The sequence below is a fragment of the Macrobrachium nipponense genome, chromosome 22 (assembly GCF_015104395.2).
Source record: "Macrobrachium nipponense isolate FS-2020 chromosome 22, ASM1510439v2, whole genome shotgun sequence".
Classification (NCBI taxonomy): Eukaryota; Metazoa; Arthropoda; class Malacostraca; order Decapoda; family Palaemonidae; genus Macrobrachium; species Macrobrachium nipponense.
Window position 1 is genome coordinate 19,965,819 of NC_087213.1, and position 27,026 is coordinate 19,992,844.

Genomic DNA, 27,026 nt, shown 5'->3' on the forward strand with positions numbered 1-27,026 from the left:
TCTCTTAATTTTTTATGAATTAATCTGGGTATAGTTACCTAATTTTAAATTTCATCTTCACTAAAGATAAAAAAAATAACTTCCACTGACGGAAAATCAACAAATGAAACATGAAATAGAGTCCGCTACCGATGACGCAAGAATATTAAAATGTGGAACCATCAATTTCGCACATATTCGTATGAATTTTAGTATTATTTATGAAAGTAATAATAGTTTGTCAATGTATCTTTACCGTTGTTTATGGTACTTACAAATCCGTAACCTAACGGCTGAAGAAGAAAGAATTCAGTTAGTTATTTAGGAAACGCAAGGGAGAATTACGTTACGGCTGTTGGAAAGTATCAGCGGATCACACAAATTAATATATCTTGCTGTTAATATAGCTGCTATAACATTATGAGAAATAGCAAGTATACGCTAGCATTAAATCTCTCTCTCTCTCTCTCTCTCTCTCTCTCTCTCTCTCTCTCTCTCTCTCTCTCTCTCTCTCCCTCTCCTTACTCGACTTTGAAGAGTTCCACACAATTGACAGTCACTAAGCTTCCTAAATCTACCCTAAGCCTTTGTTGTTAAAGCAGTGATAAAATTCGACCTTTCTCTTCACTTTGTTTCCGCAGTGAAGGAGGCTAACCTATCTCCAATCCCGTTCTTTACGTTATACATCGGATTTATATTTCCAAGTAGTGGAAGAGCGTCATTATGTGTTTGGTAATTTGTATGATACTTATTTCGTTTACAATATCCTTTGCTAATCGCGCGTGGACCCACTTTCCATGACGTCGATTAAACAACTCCAAGTTTAACCTGAATTTTCGAATGTAAGCTTAAAAAAAAACTTTATCCTGTGTAACAAAAAAAGCACATGATTAAAATTCAACGAGAATGAAAAAACGTAAAAACAGAACTGCTAGCTCTGCAAACAACTATATTAAATTACTTTTTAAAAAAGCACGCGAAAGAACACATATGCTAACTTTCTGCATTTATGCAGCATACAAATATATTAAAGAACGAGCTAAAGTTTTGTAACCGTTAATGACCAATTATTATACACACACATACACACTAGTAATTATTATCTAGGTGGCACAAAAATGATGACAGAGAGTACCTTATATACTAAACGTACGATTTAATTCCAGAATTACTTGAATACTGCCGTCGCTTCTAACTTCCCACGTGTATGCTTCATAATTATTTGAACAACGTGCCTTTGAAATATATGTTTTATAACGAGTATAAAATGACCTCACAACAACAGAAAAACACTGCCAAAAACATGAGAGAGAGAGAGAGAGAGAGAGAGAGAGAGAGAGAGAGAGAGAGAGAATCAGTGCCTTGGACGGTTGTGACACGATCACTTTGGATCGCTATTGCTCTTGGGACAGGACTCATATATGATATCCCGACGAGAAGAGACAGAGATAAAGATGTTTCTGGGCAATATTACTCACCCAAAATAGGACACGAGAGAGAGAGAGAGAGAGAGTGAGAGAGAGAGAGAGAGAGAGAGAGAGAGAGAAATTCCTACTTCTGCTGATTATTTCTCCGAGTGAATGATGCATGTGAGACTCCAGACCACTCGCTGATTCCGTTCAAGGCATTGGATCGCTAAATAAATATCATTTATTGGCTAAAAAATTCTTCCTAAGACGACTAAAGGGGTGTAACGGTTCAACATGAGCCTAAGTTAAAACTGAATAAATGAAAAGCACTGCAACAGCAATCATACATGTCAGAATAATTAATTCCTATCCAAAACAAATATCACCTCTTTAGCACAGCGTCTTCTATAAGTAAATACTTTTTATTTAATGGCTAATGAGACGGGACGGACACAGCCCTAATTTACCTCGAAATGAATATGTACACGATGTAGAATATATCATTAATGAGGTTGTCAAGGAACAGAAATTTAAGAATATATAAATATGTCATTAAATGAGATTTTCAATTGTGCAAAGTGGTACTTCAAGCGTCTGTTTTAGAACAAAAGACGGAACAACTGACACACTCTATTGCCAGTATTCTGTGGGAGAGAAGAATAAAAAAACGAAACAATAAAAAATAAACTGATTATAAGTATCTTGCAAAATTGAACAACATATCGCATTAAGCCACGTGAACAAAGCAAATAACCTTCTAAAACTTGAACTTAAATCAAACAGTGAATACTGGAAAGGCAAAAAACATATTCAGATATATTACTGAGGAAGTTATACAGGAAAGATATCAACAAACCATTTAGGATTTTCTCCACCCCACCTGCCCACGATATATAATTTTCTTGTCATTAATGTCCTTAAACTAAAAGAAAACTTGGAGAGACGTGAATCAAAATTGAATTGACAGGTAGCATCAGAAAGAGAACGTCAGTTAGAGCCTTGAAACTTAACATAACCTTATGGTACTGAGGCGATTCTTTTTAAATTTTTCTAATAACTGAGGAGCTATGCTGGTCATGAACAAAGTAGAAAGATGCTACGAAGGAACACAAAGGAGTAATCAAGGAGCCAAATATTTCCCTATTCCTCTTTTAATCCCAGTTTGGATTTAGATGGATTGTGACATCTTCGTGTGCGTTTCACCTCTGCTGTTATAGTTACGGAGATCCTGTGAAGTAAAGAGGGGGCGAGTTGCCAAATGTCCCAGCAGAAAACCCTTTTATATATCTGGATAATTAAATAAAACTTGAAGAGCACTTCTTACATCAGACACTTTGATAATTCATAAAAAAGCCTAGTAATAAGCAATATATTATCAGACTTGAAATTGAGCTGATAAAACACAATTAACGAACAAGAGATACTGCTTGGCATTACCTCAGCGGGAGGGTCATAAGAATGAAGAGTTTCCTACATGGAAAACAGCCATCGATTCCCAACCTAATAACGTGGATAGCATGGGAATGAGCTTTTAATTAGTTTCTAAAAAAATTGTGAGAGAGAGAGAGAGAGAGAGAGAGAGAGAGAGAGAGATGGCATTATATTAACGTACGTCTAAGCGAGAGGTAGAGTAGGATTAGCGTCGTTTCCAAGAACGTCGTTTTCATGAACGCCATTTGGGTGGTCGTACGCAGGGACGTTATGAAAACCGCCAGTGATCCTGGTGTAACTCCTCATTCAAGCAGATCTCGTCCTTATGAAAACTAATTTGATGGCCATTATTAAGAAAAATGCCCGTCTCAGAATGAGGAGGCTTCAATTACACGTAATGACCACAGGGAGAGTTATTAAGGCCTTCTTATCTGCCTCATATCTCCTACATTTCTTTATCTCGCAAGTGCGCTGAGGCGCTATTGTCTTCCAGGAGGGAGATTCTCCTATATTTTTCTCATCCAATTCCGTCGAACGGCTTGAGGAGGTCCTTAGTGCTAGCATTACTTTTAAAGTTGCGTCTTTAATGTCCCATTAAAAATAAGATGATGCAACGGTTGGAAGGAGGGGGGGGGGGGATATGGGGGTGAATGGGGCTTGGAGATTTTCTGGTGCCACAATCCTGAGGAGAGAAATCTGCCTGGTAACTCTTCCTTAAAACATAGTTTGGAATCCTAAAATTCCAGGAAAATATAAACGCTTAATTTCTTCGGGAGAACTTCTGACTGCTTAAAAATTTCAGACCAAACTAACTTCTATAAAAATATAAACTCATTACAAATTTGCTTGTTAAAGCGCAGTGCTAGATCCCAACGCCAAAAACCTGTTAAAAAAATATTTAGAAGTTATTTAATTACAGACGACCATTCAACTTGATAACAGCCTGAATAGCGTACACTCACAGAATTAAGTTACAATTAGTGGAAGAACAGCAATGGAAATTGTACACTAAGGTCTTCATTTGGTGAGATCATATGCCGATAACTGAAATGGACTACTGTCGGGCACGAACAGAAAATGTATACAATATAAAATTCATCTAAGTGAATACCAACTTCCAAATAAATAATATTAAAAATACACCCCCAAAACTTTCTTTTAATTCCCAGCGACAAGTCCAAAACACTAATGTATTTATTAAAGGAATGGCATGCATGGCAGTAGCAAGTGGAATTTGTTGAGATCAAGATGACAATGACGGAAATTGATAAAATGCATATATAGTTATTATTTCACCATTTCATTTATGAGTATAGACGTTTGGAAAGACCTTGTAACATTCTTGGAGTCGGTATACCGACAGATTCAAAAAGACAAAATCATGAAACAAAATTTAGAGTATGCATTTCCCTTGTGTCTTAATGACTTTCTCGACATAAGAATACTCTAAAAATCGTAAATAGGTAATAGTTTCCTTAGTGTTCAATATAAACAATATTCGACAATATGAAATTATGAAATGAACACATCTAGGAAGTCAATCACCCTTTGTCTCTTAGAAACCATAACCTTAGAGCTCTCAGAGATTGAAGATTCCGCCAATGAATATAGCTCCCTGAATTCTCTAAAACCTCTGCCATCATATATTTTCATTTTTTAAAAGAACCGAGAGACACCTTGCAGCCCCCCCACAACCCCCCGACTATTGAAGGAAAATTGATAATGCCAGTGACTTTCTCTCCTTGGTGAGCATGTAATTAACCAAGGAGAGAAAGTCATACATAGTCATGCATTTACTGGTATCTTTAATGAAGTGTTACATATATCAGCGTGTCAAGTACATTAGATCTACGATATAAAAACAATTCTGAATTTCTGAACAGGAAGTTACGAATAGTCTTATAATAATCCTTAAACTACTGAGAGTGCAGTGATAGAACATCATCAGTCAGGTGGGTACCAATCTTGAAACTCATTGAAATTTACTTGCCTCAAGGAGGCTAATTATTCAAGAGGAAGTATTAATCAGGTCTTCTACATCTACATGAGAGAGAGAGAGAGAGAGAGAGAGAGAGAGAGAGAGAGAGAGAGAGAGAGAGAGATTGTTTTTTATTTGAAAATTCCTAAATTGCGAATGAAAACTATAGCTGCAACCGAGATAAAGCCCTTTGATTCCTTTGCAAATCTCACGTGGCAAGTTGCTTCCTTTTCGCAAGGAAAGCTTCACACACAATACCGACAATTCCTATTTATTTATATAAAAAAGTAACCAACAGCATTCAAGATGAGACTGAATCAATCCAAAATATGGACCCTTGATGTCGAGGAATTCCTTAAAGGCATATCCTTGAGGCGTATCCTCCCATCAGGACAACCGGTCGTCAGGTTGCTCCAGATTTCGAAGGTTTCAAGTTTATTATAAAATTCATAAGCAACTTCACCAGAATCAGTATAAATTCTGGTAACCCAACTTTCACAAAAGCGTGGAAATTAACGATATGCTTTTGACAAATGCTACTTGAGAATAATTTTCAGACACAGAAAACCACCAAGCACGTAGACTCAAACTGGCATTTCAACGTCTTACATATGCATAAAAGTACCACCTTCAAAGATATCACAGAATATTTACCTTACATGGCGACTACAATGTATTATTTTACAATCGAAAGTTTAAGACTGCAAAAACCTGCTAACAGGAAAAACCACCTTATAAAACCAATGTCAAGAGAGCATGACATTCTCAGTTTCTATGAATTCTATACTTCAAAGAAAAGATCAGATTGGAAACAACTACTACACCCGAATTCACAAACAATTATGCACAGTTAATCAGTTAGAGTATTATAAAGACTTCCATATGTATATTCTAACTTTTGCTCGCATTTGGTTAGCTTCCTCCACAGCTTGCAAGCATCCTTAGAGTCATGCTTGGAAAAGAAAATTAATTCCTTGCATTTTAAAATCGTGGATATGCTTACAGAAGAAGAAAAGTCAAGGAAAATCTCCAATAAAGAACCATCGTCTAGATACTTCCTTTAACCATGACGTAAAGAAAGAAAGAATGAAAAAAAGCCACAATTCTTAAATAATATTTCTTCTGAATCTTCATCTACTCTCTAGGGAACATATGTCAGCCCTCCACGTCCGGCGATAAATCAAGGCACGATAAATCTTTCCCGTGTTCTCATTGGCCAAATCTTCCGTTTTAGCCAATCACATCCCGAGTAATTTATGGGCGAGACGTTTCCTCGTTTATCATATTTGCACAATCTACTTCTTTTGCATCAGTCTCGGATTGCCCACTTTGGAAATACCAAGGGTTGGAGGATATATATATAGGGAGGGGAACTGGGAGAAAAAAAGGGGGGTGGTTAGAGAAAGTGAGACACACAAACACAGACATGCGCTACGGACATGAATGATGGATGATGGTAATGGTAGAAGTGATATTCATGTGATCAAGACAGAGAAACAACAGGCTTTTCTCAAATAAATTTCTCTATCCCAGTCGCACTGGGTAGAGTTTTTGATTAAATAAAAAAAAATCTACCACGATGCTTGAGAAATTCGATTTCCAGCTGTACGTCTTCGTTAAAGTACCTCTCTTTATAAACTCGTCTTCTTTCAATGGGTGGAATTAAATTTTACCTATTTTTAATAGAAAAAAATGTGCAAAAATTCAGCAGCAAACCAAAAGTACCTTTACTTTGCAACACAAGTTACCATTCTCGTATAAAAGACCACACATTCCTAAAAATGGAAACCAGATTAGATACAAAAGCAAATATATCTGAATAGTACAGTGCTTGCCAAACATATCTTACTACACTGAACGCAATTTGCATTCCTCTATTTACTTCATTTTTGGGTAACATAGGCAGCTACTGTCTTGTAAAACCTTGAACACGAAAATGAGGGCAACATAATTTACTTAGAATAGATACAGCACAGCTCCGCAATTACTCAAGTACAGCCAGTTATAAAATATGAGCCTAAGGTTTCGTACAGAGGAAAACCATTCCAAAACTTTCCGGAAAAACCGGAATGAAGACACTGGTAAGGGGCGGTATGAGGTCACGACACCTCAATGAAATATACATGGAGGCCTCCTGCAGAGTCAGCAGCGTTCACTTCTTTTTGAGATATTGACACTGAAGATGAAAAGGAGAAGAAGAGAGTTTCTGACAAATATCTCTATCAGAATAACGGTGTTTATAAGAGATCGTCTCAAATTTGAAGAATTTTTATCGAAAATACATTGCTCATGGGATGCTCTTATCCAAATATGAGAATAATATTTGGATAAGAGCAATAAATGGTACCACTATAAATCTGCAGCCTTACGGGATTAATAAAACAATCTCTAAAGATTTTAAAACTACTTAAAGCAATGCCTGAATTTCAGACGGAATGGAATGTTACATTATTCACAATGTGAAAACGAAAACTTGGTAGTCTAAGCATATACTCAGAATCATTGTGTAAAGTATTACCATTGCAAAATTACCCATTTGGCAAGAACACGATACAAAACGAGTAATTAATAGCCTTTTATTTTTTACTGGAGCTTGGATTTATACTTCTCTGACTAGACTACACCACTAACTGTAGAAATTTATTTTCACGCTAGGTAGAGTAGCTAAGCAAATGGAGCAGTTCCGTCATCTGCACACTATACAGAATGCAACAATGACTGCAATAAATAAAACAATTAACTAGAATACCGGCCTCTGGAATATCAAGGAAGTGCGAAATAGGTTAACTAAAAACACCTGCAAATCACCATACCATGTTAAATACCAGTGGAAACTAAGTTTATAACTTCACGTTAGTTAATTACAAAGTCTTTATGCAAGTCGAGGATTGCACTAAATTTAATCTCTACGCGCCTGGGACTCAAAACCATATCAAAGTTGTCTTGTAATAAGCAATTGGCTCTTAAGTTATACCTATAGCTTCTATCGTTTCCTGTAGGCTTAATGCATGCCACGATGCATGTGTCTACTCTAGATTCACGGGACTACCGATAAATTTTCAGCAACCTCACATCACTGGATGGATGAAGATTAGCCAATTGTATATGTTGGTTGTGTTTCACAGAATGAACAATTCAATATCGAGTCCCAAACATTCAAATATTGGTGATATGAATAAATACATGTTTAGTCACGTTGTAACTAAAATTATATCTGTACACGTCTGACTCTACCAGTTTACGGTTTCAAATTCAATCAATACATGTTTGTTAAGCTAGTGTCCTAGAAAACAGTGTAGTACGCAGATAATCAAACACCAACGGAATCATTTGCCTCTCTATATGTGAAACATTAGCTTGGTTAATAAAGTCGAATACAAGAGGCGAAAAAAAGGACCAATTTTTACCAGGGCAAGGAATTCGCCAGATGACGTAATAGGGCGCTACATTCCATTCATACCAAAGGGCGTAAGAGGAATGGATTGGAATGCATAGTCAAAAGTCTCAAACCGTTTGGGAACTAGTTCTCAGAAGGGTTGGGGGAATGCGTGTGACAAAAAATATCTTATCTTGGAATAAAAAATAGGAAATGTAACGACAAATAAAACGAAGAACACAAACAAAACTGTATACGAAAACGAATAAGCCTAATGGTAGAGATAAATATAAACGGCACAAAGGTAATCCATCTGAAGCCAAGCTCGATAAGAATTGTAAGGTAAAACACAAACGAAAAAAATCTAAAAGTAACTGACGGATTAAATTAATTCAGACAAACATCTTGAGAACCACCTTACTAACCCAATAAAGAAAAATTCCATAGCATCTCTTTTTCAACAGTAAACAATTCTCGGTGATATCGCAAAGCCTTAAATCTCATACTCTGCATTGTAAACATTTTGGTGATCTCGGTGCTATAAAAAAAAAAAAAAAAAAAAAAAAAAAAACCCGCAGACAAAAGACACCTCGATCTTTTGTCGCCTGAATTATTTCATCTCCTTGGAAAGTTTTACTAGTCAGGAATACATTGACATTAGGAGATGATGTCTCGTCTTGAACTATGAATAAGACTTACGGGCCTTCTGATTCTACCGCACACAGCGCCCTCGGAGCGATGCAGATTTGACGAGAATGGCTTCTTCCAATTCACTAAAGGATGACTCTCATTGTCACAACGCGTTTGAAATCCAAAGCAAAGTTCCTGCTCACGAAAATAAACACTTCATCATATTCGGAGAGAATGGAATTCATTATTTCATCACAAAAAGACGCCTGTTATTTTTTAAAATTAATTATTTCATCATAAAAAGACGCCTGTAATGTTTTTTTTTGTACATAAAATGATACATTCCTGCCTACGAAAATAAACGCTTCATGCATATCTGCAGAGAACTGGATTTTTTTTTGTATCAATAATAGTGGCCTGTTTTTACTAAATGTTCATAAAACTATTTTTTGCTTACTGAAATCAACACGGCATGTAAACCTGGATAGGAAAGTCTTTCCAGTCACTGGAATATGACTAACTTTTAACGAAAATAAATAAGAGCCTATATATAATTAATAGATTTTTTTTAACTGCAAAAGCTCTAAATTTCAACGCTCAACTCCCGCTTGCGAATAAAGACACGCATCGCATATAAAGAGAGCAAGGAACCTCCGTCATAAACAGACGAATCCCCATTGTTAAACCGGCTGTAAAAAGCAACTGCTCAATTCTCATGGAAAAAATAAACGTCACGCAAATTTTATGAGACTACAGCCTTTCAAGCCACTCAAGGATTAACGCTAGTGTGACACGGATCTTTAAGAAACGACGCATAATTCCAGTATACTGAAATAAACTTTAGCTAGCCAGCACTTCTCTCTTCGCGAACCTCCAACTCCTTCGAAGGACGCTTTTATAACATTTATAACCTACCGACCAGTGCTGTCCCATTTATTACCCCAAGGGACTGAGCAATGAAGAGAAACCGAGGAGAATGAAAGATGACATATAAATAATAAAAGCGTATAAAACTTTTAAAGAAACATAGTAAAGGGAAGAGCACTGTGAGAACTTAATCGATAAAAAATGGAGGGGACTGAGTGAATTATTCATCATAAAGGAGAGGATTGTGTCAATAATTCAACAAGGATAAGAATCATTGTTCATGTACTTAACTGCTGCTAATAAAACAAAATAGAACATCGGAGCCGCAGGAAATTTACGTTCAATTGTCAAAGGAAAGAGTTTGAATTGAGGTTAAAGTTCCCATGTTCTTTCTAAGTTGGTAATTGCCTCCATCAATTACAATTAGGAAGGGATGTGTGTAGCTTCCCAAATTACTTTCACAGCAGTTTCTTCAGCAATTGAAATTTGACGATTTTTTTCGACGAACGATCTAAACTAAGAGGACTTGCACTATTTTCGAATCAAGCCCCTTTTTAGGTTCTACCAGACAAGATTAATTTTCTAGTGTTTGCAGACGTCAATTGTGAATGGTAATTTTCAAAATTACATTTTTAATGTTTTTCAAACGACTGCATCACTGAGGATCAAAATCAATTGCCGAATATTAAAGCGGTGCAAATTGAGGCAATGCAGATTTAAACAGAATCCTAATATTGGAGTCTTTTACACACTTGCAAAAATACTTTTAACATTAATACAGTCCCTCGAATCTGGAACAATATTTTGCGTTGGATCTTAACAAGAACACTGTTTATCAATTATATTACATTGTTCAACGACGCAATGAAATCACATAGGTTTCCTTAAATAACACTGAAAATAGGAACTAGCTGCTTGAGGATAATCAATGTTAAAATTTATGTATCAACAAAACAGGACTACAGCCTCACATTACAAAGAAACAATTAAAATAATCTCTAAAGGAAGACCAATTTTAATAACAGTTAGTCCATGATGCCTGCTCAGATGATCAAAGACTGTAAGTTGCTTCCGTCTTTTCAGACTCCATTACCAACATTAAACTAATAGTTGGAGGCCGAATGATCCACACCATCATGTAGAAATATAATAGATTCTAACACTAATCTAGGATATATATATATATATATATATATAAGATATATATATATATATATATATATATATATATAGTTGGAGGCCGAAAGATCCACACCATCATGTAGAAATATAATAGACTAACACTAACCTAGGATATATATATATATATATATATATATATATATATATATATATATATATATATATATATATATATATATATATATATATAGTTGGAGGCCGAAAGATCCACACCATCATGTAGAAATATAATAGACTCTAACACCAATCTAGGATATATATATATATATATATATATATATATATATATATATATATATATATATATGTATATATATATTAATACATATTTTGAAGGATCAATTTGATTAAAGAATAGCTAGACTGCAAGAACACAATGATTACCTGCTATGAAGTAGATGAAACTATTTCTACTTTAGACTTTCTCTGTGTTGGTTAAGATTTTGTCTGTAATTTTTAGAAAAATATTTGTAATTCGTGTAATTATATATAATTGCATATGAATAAAGATCTGAAATTGAATAAGAGATTTCCAAACTACCGAAAGACATCCTCACCAACTTCCGGCTTCAACCAGCCGAAAAGTAAACGGCAGCGAGGATTGCTTGAATGCCGTCGGTATGGCGACTCTGCCTTTTCCTCAGACAAAGGGATTCGCGGGTGTCCGTCCAGTACGGGAAATGGAAGAGGGCACAGGACATCCAATTTACATGAGGATTCCACGGTAGGGTTCCGTGGCGTTTGAAATTAATTTGAAAATTTCTCTCTTTCTCTCTCTCTCTCTCTCTCTCTCTCTCTCTGGGGGTCTTAGCTAAAATGACTTTCTTGGGCGTTTTCTCTCAACGGTCCATTTTGCTATAAGAATTCTTCCCGACCCCATTACTCCTCTTTCTTATTCAAATGAGGCGATAATCAGCAGGAAATTTTCAGGCTCGTTCTTTAGGCACTTGGAGATTGCGCCTCTAGATTGCCTTCCGCCTTCTATTCTGAAGCTCCGGCCTTTTCAATACAAAAACCATCAGGTAAAAATACCCATTTCTTCTTCAGCCATTGGTCTTGAATCCATTATACAGTTCGTTATGAAGCTAGTTTCCAATTCGTTTAAAATGTAACTTATTATTTGTCAGGCATTATAAATTACAACTCGTTATGTATACATATAATATAATATATATATATAAATATATACACACACACACACACACACACACATATATATATATATATATATATATATATATATATATATTAATTTGTCTGATCTGAATAAAACAAAATGCGAGATGATAAATTTATGTTTCACAAGTATTGGGCCCGATAAACCCAAACATGACATTTCCAAGTGATTTATTTGTCAAATGAAAAAAAGTCCAACGTTCTCTGAAAAACTGTTCTGAAACCATTTTTGGGAAATCGCAATTTTGAAACTTGGGCGCACGAAAGACGACAGACCTCCAGAGAAACATTCGCGCAATAACAAAAAAATCAAACACGCCGCCAGGATTTACATCTCGAAAAGTTCTTGTCGAAAGTTTCTCCCCAAAAATAAAATAGGAATGAGCCTAAGATATTCATAGAAGCAAAGTTAGATGAGTTAATCTCTGTTGTAGAATCGTCCAGGAGTTTGAATTAAGAGGAGGCGTGGAAAGACCAAAATCTGGCGGACTTCTCTAAATGACTTTGTTAAGGTTCCCCTAGGGGCCAAGATAACAGTTCCCCGAGAACCTGTTAGGGGGCCCATGCTGATGAGGGCCAAAGGGTGATGGTGAAGGGAAGGGAAGGGAAGGGAGGGAGGTGAGAGGAAAGGGGTATTGAGGATAGATGTGGCGTTGGGGATAGGATGGGAAGGCGGAGGGTGGAAACTCGATAAGACTTGCAGAGAAGAACGTGCGTGGAGGAGAGCCCGTATCAGAAACTGATTTAGGCTTAGAGGAATATTCCAAATGGTATGTATACATGTGTATGCATGGCACGCATTGTCACTCGAACCCTCTTTCTATTACAATAGCATAAGACCGTTGTCACTTGAAAATCGTTACGAGTCCATTCACCTCATTAACAAATTAGGTCTCTTATTCGTTTCTATTCCTTCCTACTTCCGAAAATTATACTAATTATTATGCCGCTGTGCCTATCTCCACTCCTTTCTTCCACTCATTCAGCTTGTGTAGATTCCTTCTTTCTTTTCTTAATTTCCATCTCTAATAACATAATTATCATTCTTAGTTAATTTCTATTTCTAATAACAAAATTAATATTTTTAGTCGTCTTCTCCTACATAAGAATGATTACGTTTTCGCATTACGTTTTTGTATTATTGCGATACCATGTTCAAGTGAGTTCATTCACCAATTCAATATTTCTGGCTTGTTGGTTTTCCGGTAGAAAATCCTTCTTCACAGGAGCCAGATATTTGAGTGTTATTTTTTTTTTTTTTTTTTTTTTTTTTTTTTTTTTTTTTACCGATACAGCGTCCTTTCTTCTCAGTAGGTTTGAAAAAGGACCCCATAGCTAATTGGAAACATTATTGATGGACAATCTAAGCTGATCATTAAATGCTTCTATTTTTACCAAGTTTTTTCTTACTTAATCGCCAACTCAAAAAGCACGATCTTGAACAATCAAGACCATAGATGAAATATGTAATGGTGGTGAAATACACGCGTAAGACGAAAATGATCGTAGAACACAAGAACGGAAACATAAACCAAACTGAAAACAGGAAAAAAAAAATTTCAAGAGCATTGGTAATGTAATTTAACAGTAGCATTCAACGTTCCGTAAATGTAAGCATGATACAAATTATATATACAAAGCATGCTTTCTGAAGACTAACAATAACCTCTGTTCCCAGAAATTTTCCAACGAGTTCCTTGTGTCTTACCTGTTGTTCATGGCCAAATTTCTGGCGCGAGAGAATTTGAGCTGAAGAAGCAATATAAATCAGAGCATAATCGAAATGAAACATACAGAAAAAATAGGCGATGCACTATGAATATGCTTGCATGGCCAAAGGTATCTAAGAAAACTGATCAGACTTAATGTTACGACAATCTGAGAGTTATGACATTTACAGATAAATGTTAAAAGTAAGAAGTTATGATCACGTCTTACGACTTAGGAGAGAAGCGAAAGCCAGCGGACGATAAAAAAAAAAAGGTCCATTTCCTAAATGTTAAAATTGCAATGAATATTTTGGACAAAGTTGGATTACAGGTCAAGTGAAAAGATTAACAGCAAGAGTTTGAAGGTGGCTTGGGATGCTAACTAAACATGAACGAAACTTGTGAATGGGTAAGTCAATTACAGGTAACTAGATAAGATAGAAACAAAGGTTACAATGACCTTGAAAACGAGACCACCTGATCAAATAGAATAATAGCAGAAGCCATGAAAATTTGTCACACATATATGCATGTATGTATGTAGTATGTATGCTTGGATTTATATATAAACTCTTCCATCCCCGGACCTCAGCACTTTAGGTCAGTTAGAACGTGAAAAAAAGAACGAAAAAACCATTGTTCATAAACGCTTAAATTTAAATTTTCTAAGACAATTAACAGTTTCTTTAAATGTGCAGGTATCGTCATACATAGAAAGTGGAGGTTAGGGAAGGTCACAAAACTGAAGTTATAATGTTAAACATTTACTGAAGCTTATTACGGGTGGCTTGGAGTGTATCCTCGAATGGATTGCAATATACAGGCAATCCTTGAGATTTCCAATTTGGACTAATCCTCTTAAATTAAGAGCATACACTGCCTCCGCGACTAACCCCCCTCTGCCTGCCTGTCTGTCTCAAGCGCACATGCGAGTGCGCACATGCAATATATTGCACCGTCAAACCTCTTTATCCGAGTTGATTAATGAGAGATATATAAACTAACGAACAAAATGAAGAAAAATAATGCTTAACATTTATCATTATTTTGATACCAAATTGCAGAATCTTTAACGATTGCCTGATACAAAACAAAACGTTATTCACATTATGAGTACGGATTTATCAATGATGTTTCTTTTACTCGAGTAATTCATGATTATTGATGTCATGCCAATGAACCAACAGGTTTGGTGGATGATGATGCCTTTAATAGAAGGCAGAGGAGAAGGCGCATCAGGCAACCGACCCCTTAAGTAAGAATAACAGTGGGAAAGAAGAAGAATGAACTAAGACTCGTTTCCAAAGCACATTCCACCATTCTCCAACTCTTCATCCATCAGCCTATTTCCCCTTTCTTTACAAACCCTGATTATGAAAAAAAGTAATTTTATTCCCTGAATAAACAAATGAATGAATCTGTAACTTTATACCCGGAGTTGTTCTTGAAAAAGTGCTTTTATTCTCTTATAGTTCGGTGCACCTGCACAAAATAATTCAGTGGTAATTATATTACAGCTTTGAAAATTTTTATGTAGCTGCCAAAACGATGACAGTATCGATAGATAATGATAATAATGATAATTAAGATAATAATATGCAGCAATAAAACTTGGCTAATCTATCTCTGTCTCCATACAACGATGGAAATATTCAGTCTATGCTAAATTCATTAGTGAATGTGAACAATAATAATAATAATAATAATAATAATAATAATAATAATATAGATCAATGAAACTTCACTAATCAATCTTCTGTCTGCAAACAACGATGGAAATATTCAGTTTAAACCAAGTTTGTTATTGAACAATAATGATAATAATACCAGCAGAACTACCAGCAATTGAATATGTATCAACGCTTGTTTCTACCAGTTGCAAGACATCGCAATAAGTTGCATATGAGGACGCAAGTCACTTTAGTCCTCATTTCTCACTCTCTACCTCCTATAGATAACACATACGCACAGCTTTTCCCTCTTTACTTTTCCCTATTACGCACATCCTTCTCCTGCCAATTACTCCCTACAGCCACCTAACGCCTCCCCCCGCCTGTCCGCCTGCAGGTCACCCACACCACCTTCTACAGACCCTCTCCCCAATTACCCCCTTCATCTTCATCAGTCCTTTTCCCAAACCCATCGTAGAGAGAGAGAGAGAGAGAGAGAGAGAGAGAGAGAGAGAGAGAGAATGTTGACTGCGGAGGGAGGCGACAAAGGAAGGGCATTAGCTTAATTATCTTTCCTTCATCTCCACCAGGTTGCCTTGGTCGATTCTGAGGAAGAGGCGTTGGAGGGAAGGCTAGGAGGGAGGGAGGGAGGGAAGAAAGGGTGGAGGGTAGGGTAAAGGACTTTCCTTCTTGAAAGAAGAAGAAAGAAGAAAAAAATGAAAAGTAGAGGGCTACAGACGATGGGGGTTTGGTTAGCTTTCAAAGCCCGAAAGTTTTCGACTGGGGAAAAATGATGAAAACTTGATATGTAAAGGAACAGTTTTTTTAAAAAGTTTTATTTTTAATTTGTCTGAATTAGATTTTTCTCTCTTGTTGACATATTCTTTTTTTTCATTCATTCTCAACAACGTCTTTATTACCAAATTTTTCCGGAGTTGAATAATACGAAGTTCCAATAGTTTGCCAATACTTTAATGAGACCATAAGGACATGCATTGAAATGCGTAAGCTTTTCCTATGTGGATGTATATGTATATGTATATATATATGTATGGTATGCATGTACAATTATATATATTACATATATATATAATATATATATATATATATATATATATATATATATATATATATATATATATATTAGTCTCACAAAAACAATATTCTCACGACAACATATATATATTATAAATATATATATATATGAATATATATATTTATATATACATTATTTTATATATTATATATAATATAATATATATATATACATATATACATATTTTATATATATATATATATATATATATATATTTATATTAATTATATACGCACACACACACACACACATTACACACACATATATATATATATATATATATATATATATATATTATATATATATATCTATATATATATATATATATATATATATATATATATATATATATATATATATAAAAGGAGCCCATAAAAACACAAAAATATAGAGAGAGAAATACCATATTTCAGAGATTACTGTCTCCCTCTTCAGGTAGATGAATGAGAAAAGTTACAGAATAGGTGGTATTTATACCAAGAGATCCATCCACAGGTAAGCCAATTTAGGTCACTCCCACTGATAATCTTCCTTTAATCTTCTTAAGCGTTGGATGAATGAAAACCTTGTCAGTGATATCCGAGTCCCATGCTCCCTTTGAGAGATTCATCACCTGCCTCTCTTTAATAAAGACCGACTCCATCATTTGACTCTTGTACCGGCAGTTGCTGCTATAAATTATATGTGACAAATTCCAGTTTATTCTATGGCTATGTTCATTTATATGGTTGAAAACAGCTGAGTTCTCTTGTTCATACCTAACTGACCGTTTATGCTGTATTAATCTCTGGGGAAGTGATTTTCCTGTAAATCCGATGTAAGATTGTTCACAGTCCAGGCATGGGATTTCTTAAACGCCTGTGTCCTTGGGGGATGTCTTTTGTTGGACGTTTATCAGGGATTTAGCTAAGGCGTTTGGGTAAGTAAATGCAAAAGAGTTAGATTTTCAGAGGGTCCGGGTCACTGTCTTAATCCTGTCCAGGTGTGGAATTTTTATTTTATTGTTGGGTGTGTCTCTGGTCTTGTCTTGAGGGGGTCAGTAGAAAATTACGTTTGCAATTCACAAAGCAAACGTGATTTTCTACTGACCCCCTCAAGACAAGACCAGAGACACCTAAAAACAAAATAAAAATTCCACACCTGGACAGGATTAAGACAGTGATCCAGACCCTCTGAAAATCTAACACTTCTGCATTTACTTACCCAAACACCTTGGCCAAATCCCTGATTAATGTCCAACAAAAGACATCCCCCACGGACACAGGCGTTTACGAAATCCATGCATGGACTGTGACCAATCTTACATCAGATTTACAGGGAAAGTCACTTCCCCAGAGATTAATACAGCATAAACAGTTAGTTAGGTATGGACAAGAGAACTTAGCTGTTTTCAACCATATAAATAAACATAACCATAGAATAAACCGGAATTTGTCACATATAATCTATAGCAGCAACTGCCGGTACAAGAGTCAAATGATGGAATCGGCCTTGATTAAAGAGACGTAGGTAATGAATCTCTCAAAGGGAGCATGGGACTCAGATATCACCGACAAGGTTTTCATTCATCCAACGCTTAAGAAGATAAAAGGAAGATTATCAGTGGGAGTGACCTAAATTGGCTTACCTGTGGATGGACCTCTTGGTATAAATACCACCTATTCTGTAACTTTTCTCATTCATCTACCTGAAGAGGGAGACAGTAGTCTCTGAAATATAGTACTTCTCTCTCTATATTTTGGTGTTTTTATGGGTTCCTTTTAATATATATATATATATATATATATATATATATATATATATATATACATACACATATATATATATATTATATATATATATATATATATATATTATAACAATCTGTATCCATTGAAGATGTAAGAACAAATAATTTAGTATGATGGGTGTAAGATCTGCCTTAAAGGATAATTAAAACGAGGGAAAAGCTACAATTACTAAATAGTTTAAATACCACAGGTAAGATATGAAAGCATATTTCATTTAATATCAACTTTCCTCTGAAACTGCGCTAACCCCATCGTTGCTACTGCTGTTTATAACACAAAGTGTGAATCTACTAGAACCAGAATTTCACTCTCAGCCTTGCATAACTGGATTCTGTCAATGCTCCCCCCGCCGCTTACCTTAACGTGTTCTCGGACTTACATGTGTTCAAATAATAATGTTACTCACAACTATCAATAGAAGCGAATATAAAATTTAGGCCAAAGGCCAAGCGATGAACGGAAAAGGACATTAAAAGTTTTGAAAGGTGTAACATGAGGAAAACCAATTGTTAGGAGATTGTGGAAAGTAAGATGGAAGAGAATATGGAAGGAGGTACAGTAAAAGGAACGAATGGGGTTGTAGCTAGGGGCCGAAGGCACGTTGCAAAGAACCTTAAGTAATGACTACAGTGCACCGCATGAGGCGCACTGACGGCACTAACACCCCCCCCCTCCCCCAACCCTCAGGGCACACTACTATCAAAACAAGTTGGACAGGAGTAAAACAAATTAATTTTACCAACTTACTTGTCTATACTTACACCTAGCAATAAACTCATTAAGAACTGATGCTTTTCCCCTCTCTGTCAGGGTTTCATGATAATGTGATGGACAAATTTTGGCCTAAGTAGTTTGATATCTTGAGGCAATGGAAGCTGAAGTAGGGTTACCAGAGACAGTACTCTTTGTTTAGGAAAACCCAGGTTACGTGAAAGGGCAGTCGTTTGTTTGAAGCCAAGGTGACAAACTGTCCTCATTTCTGACTGATACACACACACCCACAGACATAATATATATATATATATATATATATATATATATATATATATATATATATATATATATATATATACATGATTATGATCACTTTAGCACGTGATTTATTTTTCATCTGTGGATATGTGATGTGTGTATGTGTGTGTGTATAATATAATATATATATATTATATATATATATATATATAATATATATATATATATAATATATATACTATATATATATATACATACTATATAAATATATATATATATATAATATATCCATATATACATATACAATTATACTATTATCATATATACTATATCAGACATATATATATGTCTTATATCTATATATAGATATAGATCTAAATATACATATATATATGTAGATATATATATTATAGATATGTCATATATATATATATAATATATCTATATATATATACTCTCTAATATATATATATATGTTATATCTATATAATATATCTCTCTATATCTATATGTATAAAAGATTGAGGCACAAATAACGTTCAATATAGAGCTCATTATACCTAAGGAGCAACATGAACTCGAGGGGAATATAACTGACAAGTCCTTCGTCATCTATGGGATTCGAACTGCTGAAAGGTTTAGAAACAAGGATACACAGTGACCTTGACACCAAGCCATCGGTCCAAATTACACTGACGATGAAGCATTTATCAGTAATGATTTCCCCCTTCAGTGTAAGTTATTTCTGAGGCATATTGAACTGGATCTTAAGCGATATTTGTAGATTAATATTTGCGAACATAAAAGTGTCACGGTATATGACAAAAATTTATACATGCACTGGAATCCATCGGAAACAATCAATTAAGTTATCATCCTCCATAAACTTCGAACAGCAAATTTCATTAACTAAATACAAGCCAAAAATAAGGAAAAAGAAGCGCCGTACAGTTTTTTTCCCCCGCCAAGAGCCTGCACGCTGAGAATACATATGGAAAAATTTTCGGGGAAAACTTTGTCGAACAGTTTTAGGTTGGGTAAGCAAAGTCAATGATGAATAAAATAAAAACATAGCCACTGAAAGAGGTTCCTCAGATATAAAAAAAAAGGGGGGGGGGCGAAATCTCGATATTGGAAATATGGGGAAAAAAATCTGTAGCAAAAAAGTCCATATTACTCAAATTTCCTTCCACATTGAAAAAATGGAAGCCTAATGGAAAAGGCTGCCTTGAGATATATCAAGGAATGCGCGTCACACAAATAATCGTAGATATCTATTCATTATTTTGATGTAAAAGAGCTTCAGATGCGTACGTGAGTTTTACTTTCTGTGCGTGCGTATGGTCTGTCAGGCTATTATAAGTGTAGGCAAACTTTGGCTGGATTATTTCCCCGAGACTAAAGCCAGTGAATTAGGTTTAGGGCTATTTAACCGTAAAACTGATAGGCCTATCCTCCTTTTCTTCTTAGAATAAGATTTTGTTTGTTTCTCAGTAAAACCGTTGCTTTTAGTTTCATGGACAAGTAATAAAGCCTGTCTTTAGTTCCTGATTTGGCAAAGTGTCTTAGTTATCTGTAACGACGATGATTTAATAAAAATCTTCTTGTTTCACTTAAGTGTGTCTCTCTCACCATACATCCTGGATGGTGAGAGACAGACACTTGTAAGTATTGAGTGATTCCATCTCTCATCATACATCCTGGATGGTGGGACAGAGTGATACTTTGCTGAAACAAGTGGTGATAAAAATCACCGTTGATGCAGGAGAGAGAGAGAGAGAGAGAGAGAGAGAGAGAGAGAGAGAGAGAGAGAGAGAGAGAGGAAAATTACATATTCACCATTTTGCCAACAAGAGGGACGATATTTTCAAACATGCAAAAATAATCCTCTATACTTTCATATAAAGACTATTTTCACAGCCTTTTACTTCCCGAATTCTCTAAAACTCAATATTATGCACGTGTTCCATAAATCGACTTCGATCTTATCTCCGTGAGTGAACACTTAGCTAACGAGCTGACTAGAACACAAGGATTTCAATATCTACCGACACCATCACATCGTCTCTCAAGACAAGTCTTTATTACTTACGAGACAAATCGTCAAGATCAAAGATTAAACCTCGAGAGAGGAAAACGGGCAGAAGAGAGAGAGAGAGAGAGAGAGAGAGAGAGAGAGAGAGAGAGAGAGAGAGAGAATTTCTTCTTCGTTACGTATTCGTCAAAACCTGACGCGTGAATAGCTTCCGGAAGTATTTTAAACTGCCGAAGAACAAGCGCACCAACCAGTTTCCAACAAAGGAACGAGACTAAGAAGAATAATAATGATGATACTAAAAAAAGAATACATAAAAAAAGGATATAGACAACAAGGAAGGTAATTTGGTGGAGAGCATCTCTCCAGCGTTGGAAATCCTACTGCTCTTGGCTGGAAAGGTATCAGGGGAGATATTAATACGCTTTGATCCTCTCAAGTCCATTCTGATCAAACCCATCACAAGATGATGACGATGATGAAGATGAGGATGATGCTACTGCTGGTAGGTGGGTAGGTAGGTAGGTAGGGGCCCCACTCAGTGTACGGAAAGTCCTGTCTCTAAGTGAGGGCGCTCAGTAATCGGTTGCACATACATACATACATACATACATACAAACATACATACATACACACACACACCAGGATTATATATATATATATTATATATATATATATATTATATATATATATATATAGATATCAGAGGAGAGAGAGAGAGAGAGAGAGAGAGAGAGAGAGAGAAGAGAGAGAAATTGTTACAGATCACTTAAATAATACCGATACATACACTGATATATAAATGCGTTATATGGTCGTCGACAGTTTACCCGGAGGTTGGTTGGAGAAGCTTTAATTTTGTACAGTAAATTGTAAAATACTTCAGCTCTGTATTCATAGTCGTGGTTAGCTGCCAAAAATATATTACAATAAACGCGATTTGAAGATATCTCAATTTACAATTTCACAGAGTCTTGTTGCCAGTTTTTCCCATTCATTACATTATTCAAAGACAGTAATAAATATGTTTATATAATAAAAGAATCCTCGGAACTAAAAGCTACAGCGCTTCCCGACGCAAACCGAACTTGAGAAGGGGAATAAACTTTCAAAGGTCAGAAATTTCAGGTGGCGTCAACTTCCTTCGTCTTCGCCATTTACAGGAAAAAACAAACCGATAAATCAAACTCCTCTCCAAAGCAAATGACAGGGGCTACTCCCATCACGGGGTCTTAAATCAAGAAAGATGGCCACCCATCACATCAGAAATACAAATATCGTACGATAAAGACTACGATGGTAACGATATCCAGAGATATAGCTCCGAAAAAGTGATAGCCAGCGCGCCGGAACACAAACCCATCCGGCCGTCCCCCCACCTCCCCCAGACCACAGGTTCCCTTCTTCCTTCTTCCCTCGGTGGCTTGGCAGGAATTCAGGTCACGTGCCCGCAGGTTTACACTAAGATGAACTCTACACCAATTACATTATTTTGTTAGACCAGATCACCAAGAAAGGAGAGAAATAGATATTTGGGAGGAATTTATGGCGAACGTGTTTGGTCGAATTTGTGGGAGAGGAAAAGAACAGGGGATGGAAGGGGAAGGACTGTAGCATAATTTATTAGAGGTTTTATTGTCCTGATTATGTCCTCCACGAAAGAAAGTAAATTAGAGAAAAGTCATTTGTAGCTTATGGATTTCGCATCATCCAAAGACGTTGTGTAACTTAGATGGCAATAAAATGCTAGCGTCGGTGTGACCATGTAAATTTTTACTCAACAGAAACCCGTTACCATGAAAAAAAAGTAAATAAATAAAACTGGACAATAACGAAATTCAGTTTCGAAAACTTTCTTTTCCACACAACTGAAAGCCATTGCCGCTATAGTACTGTTATACATTTAAATTTATATTTTAGTCTACTTTTTCCTTAATACTACTGCATTACTTCTCAGCAATATTTATGTAAAAAAAAAACGAAGTTTCACATGAATGTTAAGTCACTGTACCTCTAAACATACAATTACTCTAAGTTGACTGCATGATAACGTCGTATTTACATTTTTCAAAATTAAATAAAAATCACCCAAAGAACTCCCTATATTTATTAAGTTAACTTACCTTGAAAATGATGACCCTCGTCTGATCAGTATGCGTGCGGACCGTCATGTCACACCCATGTGCAAACTGTAAAGAAAATAGAATAAAATAGGTATTAGAATCTGATTTTTAAGATCCATTATTACAAATGAAGGAAAGGTATGGGTCTTTTTTTTTATGAAGAATAGGATAGAACATAGAATTTAGGCCAAAGACCAAGCGATGGGACCTGACTCCATTCAGTACTGAAACGGAAATTGACAGTAAAAAGGTTTCATAGATGTAACAATGGGGAACCTCGCAGTTGCACTGATTCAATTGCAAGGAGAGGGTGGAAAGTAAGAGGATATGAATGGAGGTACAGTAAAAGGAAGGAAGGGGGTTGCAGTTAGGGACCTACAGTACATTGGCGGAACTAACTGCCCACCCCCTCCCTGGGGTTCAGTGCATAGTTGCCATAGCCTCATTTACACTAGTGATCGATATTTTCCCAATGGCTTTTGCCTTCAGCACAAGATTAAATTACGAGCTGAGTTTTATTTGAGCTTAGTGACTACGTAGTCCTACTGACATTCAATTAAATATTCATTAAACTACTTACATTTAAATTCCTAAACCAACGGACTGAAGACGCCTGAATTAAGCCATACAAACTCACTGAACTCTTAAGTCGCAGCTGGATAACTGGATTAGGAACGGCAAAACATTTGCGAAGAGCAGATGAAATCTACACAGAGACAAGGAAGAAAATTTCATTAATACGAATTGCGATTCATGTTTTACTATCAAAAGCTTTCATTTAATGAAAATTTGCGACAAGTTAGACGTGTATAATACTCAACTGTTCATTCATAGTGGTTACTTAACAAGGGAGTAAAATGCAATTTAGATTCCACATATCGGCAACTTACGCTTTACAAAATCCTCATACGACTTTTAAAATTAAACGGCCTTTACATGATTCTACGATATGTATCAAATACAGAAATAAATGTCCTTCATGAAAAATACTTATCTTTTAGTTTGCATTCTTCTTTCTTGAGGATCTCCATTTCTTGGACAAATCCAAGTGTGGTCACCCGATGCTTGAAGATCTGACGCCGAATTACTCTACAATTCAGCAAACAAATCCGAAATTTCCACGTCCCGGAATTAATTAGAGATCGACTGTTCTTACAGTCACTTAGCTCCACGAACTTCACGGAAAACCGAAACGAGGCCATACAATAATACCGAAATTCGCTTTACTTTAAACGAGATCCTCGGCGCAACGCAAACAATAACTAAATTCGCAGTAATGCTGAAAGAGAAACATATAAGGGTTATATTATTAAAATACAGAAAGTGGTGCCATACCTTTGTGGTTCCATATAGTTGTTACTGGAGTAGAGAGGTTATCCAGAATGTGTTACAAAAAATAGCAATCACCTACTATATTTACTTCAAAAGGGCAACATGCGCATCAAACTTTAAACCTGTTATTCCGGACGAACTCTCTCCCATTACTTTACGGTCACAGTCATTGAAAATTCAATACAAGAAAATCTAAAAGATTATGCAATTCTTTTTATACCAATTAAACGTTCTTCCACTTGAAACACAGTTCAAACATGAATCAGACATTAAATAATAATGAGTAAGAAAAATAACTCAAAATTTGCCACAATTCACAAAAGCAAAATATTAGGTATTTCCCGATTCTGCATTAAAACACAGAAGAATGCTCAAGGAAAGAAGTTCCACTACGATATAAATGAGATCCCACGCTAGAATTTTATGAACTTTCTGGACAACCTATGCTTTATACCATGTGCTACTGGAGTAACCAAGTTCGGTAACTCTACAATTCAGTAACAAATAATCTATAATGAGCATTAGAAAAAATGGTATATAGAATAATCAGTAAACATAATTACACACAAAAACCAAAACATGTATAAAATAGCTTATAATGAAACAATAAAACACCACAGGAATACTTCATACAATCCACGATAAAAATAAAAAAATACAAAAAACAATAACATCCATGGAAATAAATAGAAAATTGAGCATAACCAATGTGTATGGGAACAGTTTTGCTATATAATACACAGCAGAATCATGGTTGAGAATCGGTACAACAATACACTGCAACTGATTCTCATATAACGCAACACAGCCTAATTGCATGCAAGTGCATACCATATCCACCTTCATAATCCTAGGTTTCACTCATATTTGCTTCAGTTTAAACAATCTAGCGTCGCGACAACTATGGTCATTAACGAATTTTGACTTACTGAGAATCACCTAGCGTCACCTATCCCCAAGGTCGCAGACGCCGTGATAATGCAAGGTATAACCAATTCACGTGAGGCAGAATTTGCTTCACATATAACTATGTACATACCAATACATAAGCTCATGGAGGCAATAATGGTAAATATCAATGGCAAGTATTTTCCCAACAAAAATTCTATCTACTACGAGTCCTAGGATTCAGAAATTCTTTGATGAAGAAAATATAAACTGATAAACTGATGTTATTCAAGATAAATTCCAAAACTCCAGCAGCACATTGGTATAAGGCAACTTACCGAGAGAGCAAACCTGGAAGAAAAAGAAAATAATTAAATTTCTTTTAGTATGATAATTGTAATTTGAAATAGTCAGGTTTATAAAACTGTCATTTTTGTTGGCGTTAGATTGAGCTGTTTTTGGTCCAGCTCAGACTTTTGCTTGTAATTTTAAAAGCAACCTCCACCCTTTCAATTTAAGCTGTTTATGACCAGATCATAATATCCAATTATCAGAAACATTTCCCTAACAAAAGCTAACACAATAAGTTAGCCAGTATCGTTTATGGCTTATGTTTCTCATATGATGAGATAAAAATCGTCTCAGAATTGCTATAAAATTGCCAATTTACTTCGAAAATATAAAGGTAATCAAAATCCTACACTGCACATTTTTTTGCCGAACCACCATAAGAGAACTCTCATTCTGTATGAAAAAATAAAACTAAACTTGAATGTAGAGTAAAATACTAAAACAACTCAAGAATTTCAAATTATCAACAAACTCAACGTTTCTCGTATAAATATTACTTGGTACCTGTCGATCACTCTCACGAAGACCCGTCAAATACTACAGCAAAATTTATATCACCTTCCTCTTAACCTTTACTTAAATCTCTCATTCCTCACTTTGTCTTTACGTCCACCAAATCATTCCTATCTGGCATCCACTGCTTTCTTTTCAAATTAAAGTTATGTAGATTTTTGATTAAAAAAAATGTAGGTTATTTTTCACCAAGTCACTCCTCAACTAAAATCTATAATAATAAAATGTTCCGTTTCATAAAAAAAGGTGTATCTGTTGCTAGCTTTCTCTGGGTTCATATAAACCAGACTGCTTTTACCTTTACTCACATAGGCCAGCCCTATGACAGCCGATTGCCATCTCAGTGGTCTGGTTAAACTACGTATATAATAATAATAATATAATAATAATAATAATAATAATAATAATAATAATAATAATAATAATAATAATAAACTTTACTCACAAACTCTCACATACCTCTTTCATAAATATTACTTGAACACTATCTATAAATGAACTATCCTTACAAAATATGGT

The 27,026-nt window shown here is 35.4% G+C and overlaps 1 protein-coding gene across 2 annotated transcripts in view; it reads right to left on the minus strand.

Annotated features, from left to right (window-relative positions):
* The window catches only part of LOC135198529 (uncharacterized), a 294,467-nt gene that overhangs the window by 264,526 nt on the left and 2,915 nt on the right, over window positions 1-27,026 (minus strand). The window contains exons 1-2 of one of the 2 annotated variants that reach the window (XM_064226191.1): window positions 24,004-25,097; window positions 23,424-23,489 (exon numbers count right to left, since the gene is read on the minus strand). In XM_064226191.1, the coding sequence (XP_064082261.1) occupies window positions 23,424-23,471 (48 nt within the window). In that variant the 5' untranslated portion in view covers window positions 23,472-23,489; window positions 24,004-25,097. Of the gene's footprint in view, window positions 1-23,423; window positions 23,490-24,003; window positions 25,098-27,026 lie in introns of those variants that run through there. The other variant, XM_064226190.1, reaches the window with a different exon arrangement.